At 38.4% G+C, this 15,283-nt stretch overlaps 1 protein-coding gene across 1 annotated transcript; it reads left to right on the top strand.

Annotated features, from left to right (window-relative positions):
• Positions 1–5,409: 5,409 nt before the first annotated feature.
• On the top strand, positions 5,410–14,438 carry KGD4 (alpha-ketoglutarate dehydrogenase subunit 4). The gene is made up of 4 exons (XM_068990709.1): positions 5,410–5,502; positions 11,621–11,684; positions 12,635–12,822; positions 13,532–14,438. Exons 1-4 carry the CDS (start codon positions 5,461–5,463, stop codon positions 13,547–13,549), a joined length of 312 nt encoding a protein of 103 aa, XP_068846810.1. The 5' UTR covers positions 5,410–5,460; the 3' UTR covers positions 13,550–14,438.
• The last annotated feature ends 845 nt before the right edge of the window (positions 14,439–15,283 follow it).

Below are 15,283 nucleotides of genomic sequence, written 5' to 3'. Positions count from 1 at the left end.
TCACTCTGCCCTTTGGGAGGTTCTCCCTGTCCATTACTAACTTTGACCATATCTGAAGGGAGCATCAGAGATTATGCCCATCTGAACAGCTTTCTCAATTGGGGACCGAAATATTTTACATCTCAAACAGTCTTAAAATCCAGGCTAGAGGTGTCTTTGCTAACACACTTTTTCTAAAAAATGTGGGAGTGATGGTGGTTTTGGTTGGCTATTTCCTCATATCAAACTGATTTACCAGCTGCCTGAATTTGTAAATAAAGTTTTATTGGAACAAAGCCACACCCACAGGTTTACATATTATCTATGGCTGCCTTTCTTCTACCATAGCATATGTTGGTCCCCTGGTTATGATAGTTCAACTTAAGATTTTTCAACTCTATGATGGTGTAAAAGCTATATGCATTCGGTAGAGACCATACTTCAAATTTTGATCTTTTCCTGGGCTAACTCCCATGATCTATAGTAATGCTGGGCAGCAGCAGCAAGCCACATCTGTCAGCCACACAGTCACAGAGGCTAATACCAATATACTTAGAACCATTCTGTTTTTCACTAAGTTACACGACATGCAGTACTTTATTATATTATAAAATAGGCTGTGTTAGGTGATTTTGCCTAATTGTTGGTTAATGTAAATGTTCTGAGCACATTTAAGATTAGGTATATTAAATGCATTTTGATTTAGGATATTTTCAACTTTATTGGGATGTAACCCCCTCATAAGATCTGTAGTTGAACTGAACTGAGTAGCTGTAACAGATTATATCCTCCTTCCCCCCACCTACCCCCCACAAGTTCTTAACAATCATTGTCAAAGGAAGCGATTGCCCTGGAGAAAGGTCTCTTCTGACTTGTCCGATTGCTTCCTAGTAGTTTACATAGCTTGTTTCGCCTCTGTTTTCCAGGAAACCAGAAGTTAGATCTAAGTGCTTTATTAAATGTAGTTTCAGATTTTTTTAAATCAAAAAAATACACAAGTTGTTCTGGGCACTTTGTATTGTATCAATCACATCAGGAAGCTGTCATGTATACTGAGTTCTGCCTCATAGATGTACAGCCAATGTCAGGAACAAGGTACATGGGACAAGAAAGGAGTCAAAGGCTAGTTAGGATAAGGATATTAAGAAGACACAATAGATGAGGTAAAACGTGCTGTGCTCCACAGGTCCATGAAAACAGCCAAAAAATAGCATTCAGGGTATAGACTGTTGACTAAAGAAAGATGTACAGTGTAACAGCTGAGAGTTGAGTTTTAGTCAGTGTCTTACTGAGCACTAATCGCCTCTCAGATAGCTCTGAGGAAGTGCTCTGAAGAGGTAGGGAGGAAGAGGCCAGTATATATGAGATTTTGGCTACAGAGTATGTGCAATCCAGCATATATCTTAGTAGAAGTTTACTTTTAGTTAAGCTGTAATAGATACATCAGTTAATGATATTTTAGTGCTTCTCTATCGGAGGATGCAAGAATCCAGACTCATAAAACATTTCCTAAAGTATATCTAAGGGCCGTTTTTGTTTGCCTGTTCTCCCAAAGCACTGAGTGCTCCTGTTCTTTGTCCTGAGTTCTTACACAGTGTCCTAAAGGTTAGCAATCAATGACTTGATCCTTGTAGAACTGGAGGAGAGACAACATTGTTTTATTAACACAAGACAAAAATCATGGGACCTGGACCTCCCTGCTGGCATAGTGTGTAAGAATCCGCCTGCCAACGCAGGGGACACTGGTTCCATCCCTGATAGGAGAAGATTCCACGTGCCACAGAGCAGCTGAGCCCGTGCACCGCAACTACTGAAGCCTGCACGCTCTAGAGCCCATGAGCCACAACTAATGAGCTGCTGTGCCACAACCGCCAACGCCCAAGTGCCCAGAGCCCGCCAGTCGCAACCACTGAAACCTATGAACCTAGAGAATTGTGCCCCGCGGCAGGAGAAACCACACACAAGCCCGTGCACCAGAGCTGGAGAGCAGCCCTCCACTCGCCACAGCTAGAGAAAGGAAGACCACACGCAGCAAGAACAACCCAGTGCAGCCTAAAATAAATAGAGCAGGGTATGCATGTCAAAAAAAAAAAAAAGGAATGAGTAATCAAATGGTATGATGACAGGAGGGTGATTAAAATTGAGCAGGAAAATAAAATAGAATTTGGGAATTGAGGCAGTTTGTTGTCTCAGGTTCAGCTCCTTTCATCATTTCCATCCTAGAAAGAACTAATCAAGAAGGGGCCTGGATGAGAATTCTGTGGGGTATGAATGCCAACACTTATTTAAGAACTCCACAAGTAGAGAAAAGTCAGAGCATTTTCCTGGTTTTCCTCCCCAAACAAAGTTCATAGCAATATGACCAGTAATTTATCCTGCATTTGACATTATCTAATCTAATTATCAGGTATTCTGGGGAAACTTCTTGGAATTAGAGGACTTGGAAAGTTTATATTTTAGTAAAATCTCTAAACCATGGGAATTCTTTGTCCATTTTCTTCATTTCTTTCTTAAATATAATCATAAAGGAAAATGAAAAAGATTAGTAGAAAAGTAGCCAAAAAGTCTACCTGTGGCTCTCAAATGACTTCAGAATGAGAATCTAGAATTGTAGATTTTCACATTGAAAGTTGCTGTTTCTCTAAATGTAAACGAAGTGTCTGTGTACTAGAAATCTAAGCTGCTGTTGCTTTTGAGCTTTCTTCCCTTACTGAAGATATGGGTGGCAGACTCTTTGCGACCTCATGGACTGTGGCCTGCCAGGCTCCTCTGACCAAGTGTTTCTCCAGGCAAGAATACTGGAGTGGGTTGCTGTTTGTCACTGACAAATAAAATACAAAATATTTAAAGTTTACAATGTGATGACTTGATGTATGTGTACATCAAAGAATTCCCACAATCTAGTTAACACATCCAGCACCTCAAATATTTACCTTTCCTTTCCTTAGTAAATTTCCTTTCCTTAGTTGAAAATTTACTGGGTTTTTGTCAAAACCCAGGGGTTCTGGGTGCCCTGCTTCACACATTGAACTTGGACTGGTCATCTATTTTATGCCTGGTTATATGCATGTTTCAGTGCTATTCTCAAATCATCCCACCCTCTCCTCCCATTGAATCTAAAAGTCTGTTCTTTACATCTATGTCTCCTTTGCTGCCCTGCATGTAGGGTCATCAGTATTATCTTTCTAAATTTCATATATATGCATTAATATACAGTATTTGACTTTCTCTTCCTGACTTAATCCACTCTGTACAATAGACTCCAGGTTAGTCACCATTTTTGAACTTCAAGAACACATTAGTTTTTCTGGTTACAGCAATGGTGACTTTTAAAAAAATTTTAATATACTTTATTTTTTTAAAGCAGTTTTAGGTTCACAGCAAAATGGAGCAGAAAGTTCAGTTCCCATATACCTACTGCTTGGACACATGCACAACCTCCCCCACTACAGCCGTACGTTTCTTACAACTGAACCTTAACATTAACGTGTCATTATCATCCAAAGGCTGCATATTCTATGCATTTTGATAAATATAATGACATGTACCCACCATTATATTGATACTATCATACAGAATAGTTTCACTGTCCTAAAAATTCTTTGTGCTCTGCCTATTTGTCCCTCCCTCCCCCCAACCCCTGACCACCACTGTTATTTTTATTGTTTTCACAGTTTTGCCTTTTCCAGAATGTCCAGAATGTCATATAATTGGAATCATTCAGTATGTATTTTTTTTTTTGAGTACCATCTTTTACTCCTACTGTTGATGAAAATTCAATGAACTACTGAATAGTTAATGGGTGTGGGGGTTTGGGGAAGGAATTTTATATAAACCAAAGTGAAGACTATGATCCAGGAAGCAGATTCTCAGAAAGCTCTGAGGACTGTTCTGCCTGTTAGAAGTCAAAGGCACAGTCATGTACATTTTTGAGACAAAGGACTGTATATCTAAATGATAAACTGATACTTCAGATAAAGTCCACAAAGGATACTTAGTCCAGGTAAGCAGGTACAAATTGAGCGACAAGTCACTGTGACCCCTTACAGAACTGGAAAAGAACCCTATTGTTTGAGGAACTTACATTGCCAGCCTCAGAAGAAAGAAAGAAAAGGATCTTTATGGTTGAGCAGGTGCTTCCATCTTTGAGGAGCTGTGGTTAATGTGTAATGGAGATGCACACTGCATATTAGGGAGGCAGGAGGCCCAAAGGGACCCACAGAGAGAATTTTGTTTAATTTTTCTTGTCCTGCCTTTAACTAAAATTTAAATGATATACATCAGTGCCTCTTTCCCCACAGCCTCCCCAGATCATATTGTCCAAACTATTGCTGTTGGCCAATTTGATGGATTAAAAATAGTGTTTCAGTGTAGTTTAAATTTTTCTTAGAATAAGAGAGATTGAATGTCTTTTAATATTTTTAAGGGAAATTTGTTTTTCTTTTTTAATTTGCCAGTTCATGTGGTTTGCCCACCTAACCACTTTATCAATCTGATTTTAGACTATGCTATGTGCTGCTAAAACAAGCTTTGAAAGCATTAAAAAAAAAGATTCCTGGTCTCCTCCAGAAATTCTGAATCAGAAGGGCCCATATTTAGGTTAAATAACTCTCCTAGATTTATAAAACATTGACTTAGATCATCAAAACAAATTTGTTGCTCTAAATATTTACAATAATGTAATGTGTTACATTACCTACAAAATGGCTGCAACATATTGTACTGTGTATTAATTTTTTAACATTGTAGACACTAATATTTACCATAGAATTTAACATTAATACAACTTGGGGGAATGATGGATGGCTCATGTTTCAAAAAAAAAAAAAAAACTAGAACCTCTGAGTTTTCTCAAACTCGAAGCAGGCAGCAGTTTAATATCAGGAGTAATGGTAGAGAAAGGAATCAGAAAACCAAATCAAGCAATGTTAATAAGCAACGGGAATGAACCCATTGTAAAACAACTATACTTCAGTAAAAAAAAAAAAATTGACAAATTTCTAAAAAGCAACGGAATATGAAACCCATAGAACCTATAGAGTCGGAATTGGCCACCAGTCTGAGTTTGCTTCTTACTCCCAAATTTTAACAAGATTGTTCATTTTAGAACAAAAGAATTTATATTATTTATTTGGCTTCATAGTACATTTTGGACTACGCTGAAATTAAAAACTGAATATCCGGAGAAGAAATGGTCCTAGGTCACTCATAGGCTGATGAACAAAATAAATCCAACATCACAAATCTTTACCTGCAAAACGAAAACAACGGGAAACACGTGGGTCAGCTCCCCAGCGGGAAGAGAGGCGGGGCGGTGTCAGGCACCAGGGGGTGGGGCTAGCTCCACAGAGGAGGAGGGTCCTGCCCCGGCGCCCGCTCCTCCTCCGTGACGCCACAGGCAGGGCCCGCCCCGAGCCGCGCGGGACGCCTGTTAAAACCGCGGCTCGCCAGCGCCCCGGAAGCTGCCCCTTCTCGGGGGTCATGATGGGCAGCAAGATGGCGTCTGCCAGCAGGGTCGTTCAGGTAAGGAGACTCGGTCGCATTTCTGCTCCGTGGGCTATAGGGAAGGTGCTCACTGTAACACCGCGCTGGGGAGGAAAGGTGGTGGTGGAGGCGGCGCAGTGACCGCGGCCCTGCCTAGGGCCAGCAGCTGCTTCCCCGGGTGTATGGGAGAATTGGACCTTGCGCTTGTTGGGACGGGCAGTGAAGCCTGGGACGGAGCTGACGATTTGAGCCAGGCCGAGGGAGTGCATCTCCGCAGGTAGGCACTTAGCTGTTGCAAAGTCCCCGGACTGCCCTCCACCGAGACCTCCTTAGCCTCTTAGCAGGCTGCAGGCTTGGCTGCCTTGGCAATATGCTGGCCAATCAGCGGCCGGTACTGTCTAGGTTGTCGCGAATCAGCCAATGGGAAGGAAGGCGGTAGAGGAGTGAAAGGAAGCGAGCCTTCGCTCTGACCCAGTGTCCCTTCAAGGTCTTGGGAATGGCCAGAGAACTGGCCCCGCGAGCTGCGTCCTCGCCGGATACTCTCCTCCACCAACCAGCGTCTGATTATAGGCCTGATAGGGGAGAATGGAAAATATATATATTGAAGTTTTTCTGTAATGTTTTTTCCCTAATTTAGATTGGCGCTAGAGGGACTTTATCAACCCACTCATCAGTTACTAACTCCTGACAGCTTTTGTTTTTGCTTCTCCAACTGTGGTCTTTAGCTTACGTAGGAAAATTAAACTTGGTCTATAAAGGGCTACGATCTCCACTTTTGTGGTTGTTTTACTCGAGTTTTTTTCCAACTCAAATTGCATTACTGTACAATTAACTTTTAACTTTGATATGAGAAGTGCATTTCCCTTTTCACAAGTACATCTCTTGAAAGACTTTCTTACAGTTATTTCGCTCTGGAATATAATCTTAGATCCCAGTCTTTGCTCCCATTGTAATGAATGATCCTCACTTATTTATTCAGTGCGTAGTTATTAAGCCTTAATTAAAGATTTTGTGAGGACAGGAGAACACCCGACAAAGGACTGGTATCCTTAATAGATAATTATATATATCAATAATATATAGCCCAGTTTTTTAAATGGGTAAAAAAAAACTTCATATTGCACAAAGCAAGATATTTGAATGAGCACTAAGCCAGTGAAAAGATGTTCAACATCATTACTTGCCAGGGAAATGCAAATTAAAACCAGGAAACCACCAAAATTATTTAAAAAGACTGACACTGCCAAGTGGTGATTAGAACACGAAGCATCCAAAACTCTCATACATTGCTGGTGGGAATATAAAAAGGTATGGCCACTTTGGAAAACTGTTTTGTGGGCCTTTACTACTAGTTAGACATACCTACCCTATTTAAGCATCTGCTTGCACTGCAGGAGACCTGGGTTTGATCCCTGGGTCAGGAAGATCCCCTGGAGAAGGAAATGGCAACCCACTCCAGTACTCTTGCCTGGAAAATCCCATAGACAGAGAAGCCTGGTAGACTACAGTCCATGGGATCGCAAAGAGTTGGACACGACTGAGCGACTTCACTTCACTTCACCCTATGTCCCAGCAGTCTTACTCATAGGTTTATACCCCGGAGAAATGAGTGCATATACCTATTTAAAAAACAAGATAAAAATGTTCATAGTTGCTTTATTCATAATAACACCTAAACCAGAAAATATCCAAATATCCATTAGCAATATAAAGTGTGGTAGACTTGTTAAAGTGGAACAGCACACAGCAATAATAAAGAACTATTAATACATGCAACAAGATGCTGTGAGATACAGAATAAGGAATGGCCTGTCTACTTCTAACAGAGCTGCGAAGACTTATATTCGCATTCATAATACAAAGCAGTACGTGCCAGCAACATGTTAACATTAGCAAAATGTGTTGGGTACTTCTGTGCCAGGCCTGTACTCAGTGCTGGGACCACAGTGCCAACAGGATAATACATGGTGCTTCCACAGAGCTTAGCACTTGTTGATAGGTATCTTGAAGAGAGAGTAGTATTTCAGCAGACTGGCACAAACTGATAGGAATTCACAAAGCCTGGTGTCACTGTTAAGCAGAGGAATTTGGCTGGATGCAGAGTATTTAAACATAATTTTAGAAGGGTAAGTTATAAATGCCTGCTGAATGCCAAGCAATGTATATTTGATACGTTTGGGATGATACAGTAGTAGAGAGGAGGTAATCCTGTAGGAAATCACTTAACTGTATAAGACACAGGGGAAGAAGGTAGGTAGTTGGGTTAATTCAGGGTTTGAGATTTACATCAAGGCAGTTGAGAGTGCTAAGAGGTTGCTCAGTGGACTGTGGGTCTAGGCTAGATGAAAAAGGAAGTAAAGTCAAGTTGGAACCACTTGACTGGGAGAAAAGGGAGAGATCAAGGAAATGAAGGGTTGGCTGAAACTGATAGTGGGAAATAAGAGTTAAAAGGCTGTAGTTGAGTTTGGATTTTAGGTTAAGATTTTAGGGATGGTACAACTCTGAACTCAATAAAGAATTAAGAATAAAAGAAAAGAACCTTTCAGGAATAGACACTAAACTGGAAAGAACACAAAGGTCAATGGGCAGCTTAGAAGTTTTCCTAAAGTAAATAGTAGAGGAAAGGAGAAAAAGGATTAAAAACACGCAGGTAACGATTGAGGCCTGCGCAGGTCCCAACCTGTCCGTGGTTTGGAGTTGCTATCTGCCTCATAAAGCAAAGTAAGTAGAGGGTTGTTCTTCTGAGAAGGCAAGAGTTGTCTTCTCCTCTGAAAAAGCCTCTAACAAAGTTGACTTTGGCATCTTCCAAGAATCGTAGGGCAGGGATTTTGGCAGCATGAGGCTGGGTTTTCAGTTGAGGTAGAAAGAGAAGACAGTAGTTCTAACCAGAAGGTCCAGAGTGGAGTGTCATTTCCTCAAGAACGCATCACTTTTAACTTAGCCTGGGTTTCATGAATCATAGAAGTGGATTCCTTCATAAAATAAGTTTCCCCAAGAAATCAAAGATAATGCAAAAAGATTAAAGGGATTCAGAGAATGTCATCAGTTCAGTTCAGTTCAGTCGTTCAGTTGTGTCCGACTCTTTGCAAACCCATGAATCGCAGCACACCAGGTCTCCCTGTCCATCGCCATCTCCCGGAGTTCACCCAAACTCACATCCATCGAGTCAGTAATGCATAGAAGTAGATAAAGACGAGATGATGCAACTTTTGTATAAGTCTCTGAAAAAGTGAAAGTAGAGTTGACCAAGTCTAAATACCTATAATTTAATAGAACTTTCCTGTTACAAAAAGAGACTTAAACTTATACCTTGTAGTTGAGAGGTTTGACCTAACTTGTTGACTAATGGGTATATTCTAGTAAAATCATTGACTTTTAAAGAAAAGAATTATTTGGTGATCCAAGCAACAAGACCAAGCACTTACTAAGTTATCAAAGTTTTCAACAATAATACTTCTTAAAGGAAAACATGTGGATAGCATATTTAAGGTAGTTAAGGAAAGAAAATGTAAACCTAAGCTTTATCTAGCTGCACTGACCTTCAAGTATAAAGGCCACAAACTCTTCTAAACCTTTAATAACTCAGGGAATACTGTTCCCCAAAGCTCTTCCTACTAGCTCTCCCAGGGAATAAGCATCAGACAACTAAGGAATACTTAGTTGTACTTGTAGCTGTTTTAACACAGGAACTGGATATAGTCACTGAGTGTATTTAACTGTAGAATTAAGGCTAGATAATGCAGAGAAGGGAGAAAGACTTGTTGGTAGTATTTGCTCTGACACTATATATCTAGTAAGACTTTTTAAACGGAGGAATAAGAGGAAGAGTATACAGAAAGTAGAATAAACTTGTAATTGCCTCTAGTTATTAACTGGTAGTAAAAGATGGGGAGGGGTGGCAGAGAAGAGATTACCATCAATTACCTTCGTTCTTTCTAGTGATAGTGAACCAATAGATAGTATCTCAGAAACAGGCAATTGAGAGTATTATCTAAAGGTAACAAACAGCATAACAGAAACATTGTAAAAAGGACAGATCTTTCTAAAAACCAACAACCAACCAACCAACCCCACAAATGAAAGCAAAGAAAAAGATCATAGGATGAAGAATGTTCAATAATGATATGAAAAAATATACCAAATTTATGAGTTATAAATGTAAGTGGTCTCACTCCCCTTTAAAAAGTGTTCTCAGGTTGGCCAACAAATGAATAGTCAGTGTTATATGTTATGTAAGAGGCACAGCTGGAACTAAGAGACTTAGAAAGGTACAAATGAAAGGATAGCCAACTGACCTGTAAGGGCATATTACTGTGCTGTTAAGTGTACAAAAACTATGTTGAAATGGGCTCTTTCTCTCTGGTATAGTACGTATGTTTAAGTGTGTGTACAGATACTCCTATGCCTGTACAGTTAACCCTGAGTGACACGCAGTCTGTTCACTCGTTTGTCTGATGTTTGCTGAGCATGTACTGGGTCCTGGGTACTGCTGCAGAAGTTCTTCGTTTTCCATCTCCGCCGTTCCAGGAACTTTGCTGTCTTGTAGTCATTGGCTCATTTAGGTGTCCTCTACACAGTATTCTTAAGATGTTCAGGTTGCTGTGGAAACATAGGAGTCCTTTTTAAATGGGATATAGGGATGGGGAATCTTCTTAAGAGAAGAGTGACAGTCGGGCTGTTTTACAAGATAGGTAAAAGCAGAGACACAGACGTAGGGTGGAACCAGGGAGAGATTTCCTGGCAGAGCACATGAGCTCTCGGTTGAATGAGGGTGGAAATGGTATGATGAGTTAGGGAAATAAAAAGTTCTTCAGAGTACCTGGAGTGAATGGTATACCATGGTGGGGAATGAGACTGGAGAGGTAGGGAGAGGCCACATCATGATGGACCTGTAGGTGCCAAATGCCAGTTTGAAGTTTATCCTGAAAAAACATCAGCCTGGAAGATGGATAGAACACTCTTTCAAGAAGCCTGGCTATGAAAAGAAACAGTTACTAGACCCAGTGAGAAGTTATTTTTAGGGTTCTGTTTATTAAGTCTTAACATTTTATATATATTCAGATGATTTCATACTGAAAGTTCTGCTTAAGTTCCTCTATAGCATTATCTGGAATTTTAGGGATAAAAAATTAATACTCTTCAAATAGCTTATGAAAAAGTTATCTAAATACATGTATTTCTATGGGTATAGGAAAAAGAATAAAGTCAGGAGTTATCAGAAGTTTAAATCTATTTTATGTGTGTTTTGAGCTTATAGATAATGTTTTTTTCTTTGTGCTTTTCTGTGTTTTTACCAGTTTTTTGTACACAGAACATGTGTTACTTTTGTTGTCAGAAAAAGTTTTTTTGATTACCTGATTTTCGGTATGCTTTTTATCCTATTCTAAACTACTAAGTATTAAAACATAGTACAGAAACAATAGTCAGTACAAGTCAGGGAAACTTCCAGTTCTTACCAGTCAGCAGGATGATTTGGAAGTCACGCAACGTAAAATCCATGTTTTGAGGTCAGTTGGCAGTACAGTGCAATGTTTTGTGATGTATAAAGTACAAATTTATTATGAATATCAAATAAGATAAACAATTAATAGTTCATAGACTAGCTACCCTTGCTGGGGAAGAGTAAAATTATGTATTCCTTTGTGGCTGTACTGGTTCTTCGTTGCAGCACAGTCTTCCTCTAATTGCGGCGAGCGGGGGCTGCTCTTCCTTGTGGTGCGTGGGCTTCTCATTGTAGCGGCTTCTCTGGTTGTGGACCATAGGCTTTAGGCACGTGGGCTTCGGTCGTTGCAGCACGTGGGCTCGGCACTTGCAGCTGATGGGCTCTAGAGCACAGGCTTTGTACAGCTCCTGTACAAAGCACCAGCTTCTGGCGCTCAGGCTTAGTTGTTCTGCGTCATGTGGAAATTGCCTGGACCAGAGAGTGAACTGTATCCCCTGCATTGGCAGGTGGATTCTCAATCCATTGTGCCACCAGGGAAATACAGGAATAAAATTTAAAAGTAATTTTTTAATAGAAAATTTAAAGTTGCTGTCAAGTACTAAGTTATTTTAACAAAGGTATCTGCTTGTGGGATTCAATAGATTATTTCTTATGTAGTTAATGAGGTTATCTTAGTACTTCATTTCTTTCTCATGCATTATATTTTTCTTTTAGGTAGTCAAGCCACATACTCCATTAATAAGGTTCCCTGACAGAAGAGACAATCCTAAACCAAATGGTAAGCTGCAGTTTATTTAGACTAAAAAAATATGTACAATCAGATCCATACATGAATATTTTATTATAGACTATTTTTCATTTTAAAATCAGGTTGACAATTGTAGCTTAGGTCACAGTGGTATGTTAGGTTGCGTTAACTAACTTCTGTTACTTTTAAAAAGTAATAACTTAACAGTAGGTATTTCTGAATTTTGGTGATAACTGAGTTTATATATGGCAATTTTTGTTCTACCTTTTCTTCTGTCCTTCAGAAGAATCTCCCATGTTTATATCTGCAGACATTATGATGAATAACCACCATTCCTATATCTTTCTCCCAGCTAACCTTCTCTTTCTCATTCACTGATATATCTGTTCATTCAATCAGTAAATATTTCTTGGATTGCCTTAGAACTTAGTAGTCATTACCCATTAAAAGTAATTGAAGATTCTGAACAAGTTCTGTTTTTCTTTTACTCGTCTGTCACTGTCATTAGTATAAGATACTCAACCATTAATTCAGGGAGAATTTTAACAAATTTTATATGGATATTTTTAACTTATTGTAACTCTTGAAGAATTTATAGTGACAGACAAGTCTGGAGAAAACAAATCTCCATTTTTCAGCTTTTTTATTCTCCATTGTATGATACTACCTGTAATCTCTACCATAGGGCAAAACTTAAGTAATGTCAGTTATCCACATGGATTGACCTCCACTACCTAAAAATTTCATTATTTTATGAACTTACTCAATTTAGTAGTTCACTCACTTAAAACTACCTCATTTGCTTTAAAACAAACTTATAAACTATATAGCTACCCAACCAAGTTACTCTATAATACTTACCTCTTGGAATTGTAATATTTAATCATTTTAAGAATAACTTGATTATTTAGTAATAACTCAAAATAGTATTTTAAGACCCTGAACAATCCCTCTAAGTTGGTTTTTTGTTTTAATTTCAGTATCAGAAGTTCTACGATCAGCAGGACTACCATCTCATACTTCTTCAATTTCGCAGCATTCTAAGGGAAGTAAATCACCAGACTGGCTGATGCATCAGGGTCCACCAGACACTGCAGAAATGATAAGAACTCTACCTCAGAAATACAGAAGGAAACTTGTGTCTCAAGAAGAAATGGAATTTATCCAAGTATGTTGTTGCTCTTTATCCTAATACTGTGGAAGACACCTTAACATTATTAGCTTTGGAGTTTCAGATGCTGATTTACATGTTCTTCTAATTGTCTTGTCAAGGTGTGTCCATACCTAAGACAGGGATAGTCAGGTAGGCCAGGACTATGAGAAATAAATGATGTTTGAGCCCTTGGTAAATGTGCTTGAAAGAATATGTGTAGAAGTATATAGTATGGTAAATAGCAAAATATATATACCCCATGAAAAGAAGCTCTTTACGGTCCTCATTAATTTTTAAAAAATATTTAGTTTATTTTAAATTCTTTATTTGGCTGCACCTGTTTGGTTTTTGTTGTTATTGTTTTACTTGTAGGCATTCTGGATCTTCAATCAGTGAGGCATATGAGCTCTTCAGTTCCAGCATGCAGACTCTTTAAGTTGTGGCGTGTGGGATCTAGTTCCCGACCAGGGTCCTCATTAATTTTTTTATAGTGTAAAGGACCAAGAAATTTGAGGACCATTGACCTAGATCAACCTTGAGTCCCTTTCAGATCTGAAATTCTTTATAATATTGATATGAGAGCCCAAAAGCAATGTAAAATCCGAAATTGGTTTTAAGACCTAAAGATCATTGCTTTAAAATGTCTCAGATTTGTATAGTTGCCATGAAAATTGTCTTTGTAAATGAAACACCTAATCTTATTGCTTTATTTCTTCCTTTTCAGCGTGGAGGTCCAGAATAATCACTGATAACGTGGCTCCTATTTGTCATCAGATAAAGAAGAATCTTTCTAAAAAAGGACTTCCAGAATGACAAATGAAAAATTGTATATTAAACAACTTTAATAAATATTCTGTAAAAAGAAAAAAGATGAAGTATAGGACGTTTAGATGGACACTTATATCTCCTAATTTATGTATCTTGGTCAGCTTCTCTATAAGCTTACCTGATTGTTTATATACTTTATACCTTAATTAAAGTATACATTTTTAAATGTTAGCCTATTAACTTACTCTTGATTATCAAGCATAACAGTGTTGAACTATTGAAAGCACACATTGTCTAGTGAACTGTCAAAGGCTTCCAGCAATTTCACTTTTCTTTCAGTTTCCGTTTAAACAGAATATATTTGGCAGAGTTGCAGCTTTCTAGGAGTAATTTTCCAGAACTTGAATGAGGATCCGTGAAATAATAACTCCATTATTTGTTCTTACTTCTCAGTGTGTTTGCATTCACAAAGTTACTGGAGTATTACTGGCTTATTAACAAGCATATCCGACTCTAAATGATAAAAATATGCCCATGGTAAAACAGGTGACTTTGTGGTATTAAGACTAGGGAGTTAACACATAATATTGTATGTAACCTGTATTCAGAAAAGAAATGCAGAGTATAAAATGGAAAATGGGATAAAAATGAATATAGCATAGGAATACCATTTGACCAGAAATTGTAATTAATGGTTTCAGGGGGATTAAGAAAGTCTTGTTCTTTGGTTTATCTCTTTCTTTTGATTGTGATCATGTGTACAAATCCTGATAATCATAAACTTTCTCAAACTTAATTGTCTGAAAGTCTCATAAAATTGACCTATTTACCCTTAAGTCAATTAATAGAATTTTGATAGGGGGTCTTCCTGTGCCAAGGGTATGTATAATTGTGAAAGTAAAGCCTCACAAAGTGAAATAAATTCTCTTCCATACCTTTAATGATTTGTAGAATATGCTTTAAAGAAGTCATCCCTAATAGTAAGGGTAATTCATGAGTAATAGAGTAGAATTGTTGAGTACATTTTTGTGTTTGCCCAGTTACATATGGATTAATCTTTATACTTGGTTTTTCTGCTGTTTCAGAGTTGATCTGCTTTTTGTGTAAATTCTGTATTGTGTTACCCAACTCAAATGTGAGATAGGAATTTGATGCTAGCAATAAGCTACTCTGGTAATGCATGAGAAATACATGACTCAGGATTTCTTTTTTATTATTTAAAAAATGTATTTGGAAAAATTTCTTAAAAACCAGTACTACTCTCTTTTTTCTCCTTAGCTTTCTTATTTCAGTAAAAAGAAGCTCATGGCAGGTTTTTTTCTTCTTTCAGAAACACAGTAGGTTCGGGAGATGAAGCGTGGCTTAGATAATGTTGTGGGCCAGCCGTTAGAAACCCCAGTACTGGAACTGAGGACCATGTTTACTACAGCTGCTGCCATGAAAGTTCCAATGAAAAAATATATCACTTTTATATAATTTATGACTAGAGGCATGACAAAAGGATATTAGTAGGGACTGCTGTCATAGGATGAGCTCCCAAGGAGGATAGTGTCATAGAAAGAATTTGGGTTTAGCTTTAACAGCCTGTGTATTCATTTAGGAGTTAAACACTTAAGTATCTGTAACCGTTAGTGAATTGCTAAGTTTGTCCAACTTGCAGTTTTTTCTCCAGTACTATACAGTTTGATAGGCAGGATCAAATTAGTGT

This window comes from Capricornis sumatraensis, chromosome 18 (genome assembly GCF_032405125.1).
Source record: "Capricornis sumatraensis isolate serow.1 chromosome 18, serow.2, whole genome shotgun sequence".
NCBI lineage: Eukaryota > Metazoa > Chordata > Mammalia > Artiodactyla > Bovidae > Capricornis > Capricornis sumatraensis.
The sequence above is the reverse complement of the archived record's forward strand: the minus strand, read 5'-3'. Positions and strand labels throughout refer to the sequence as shown.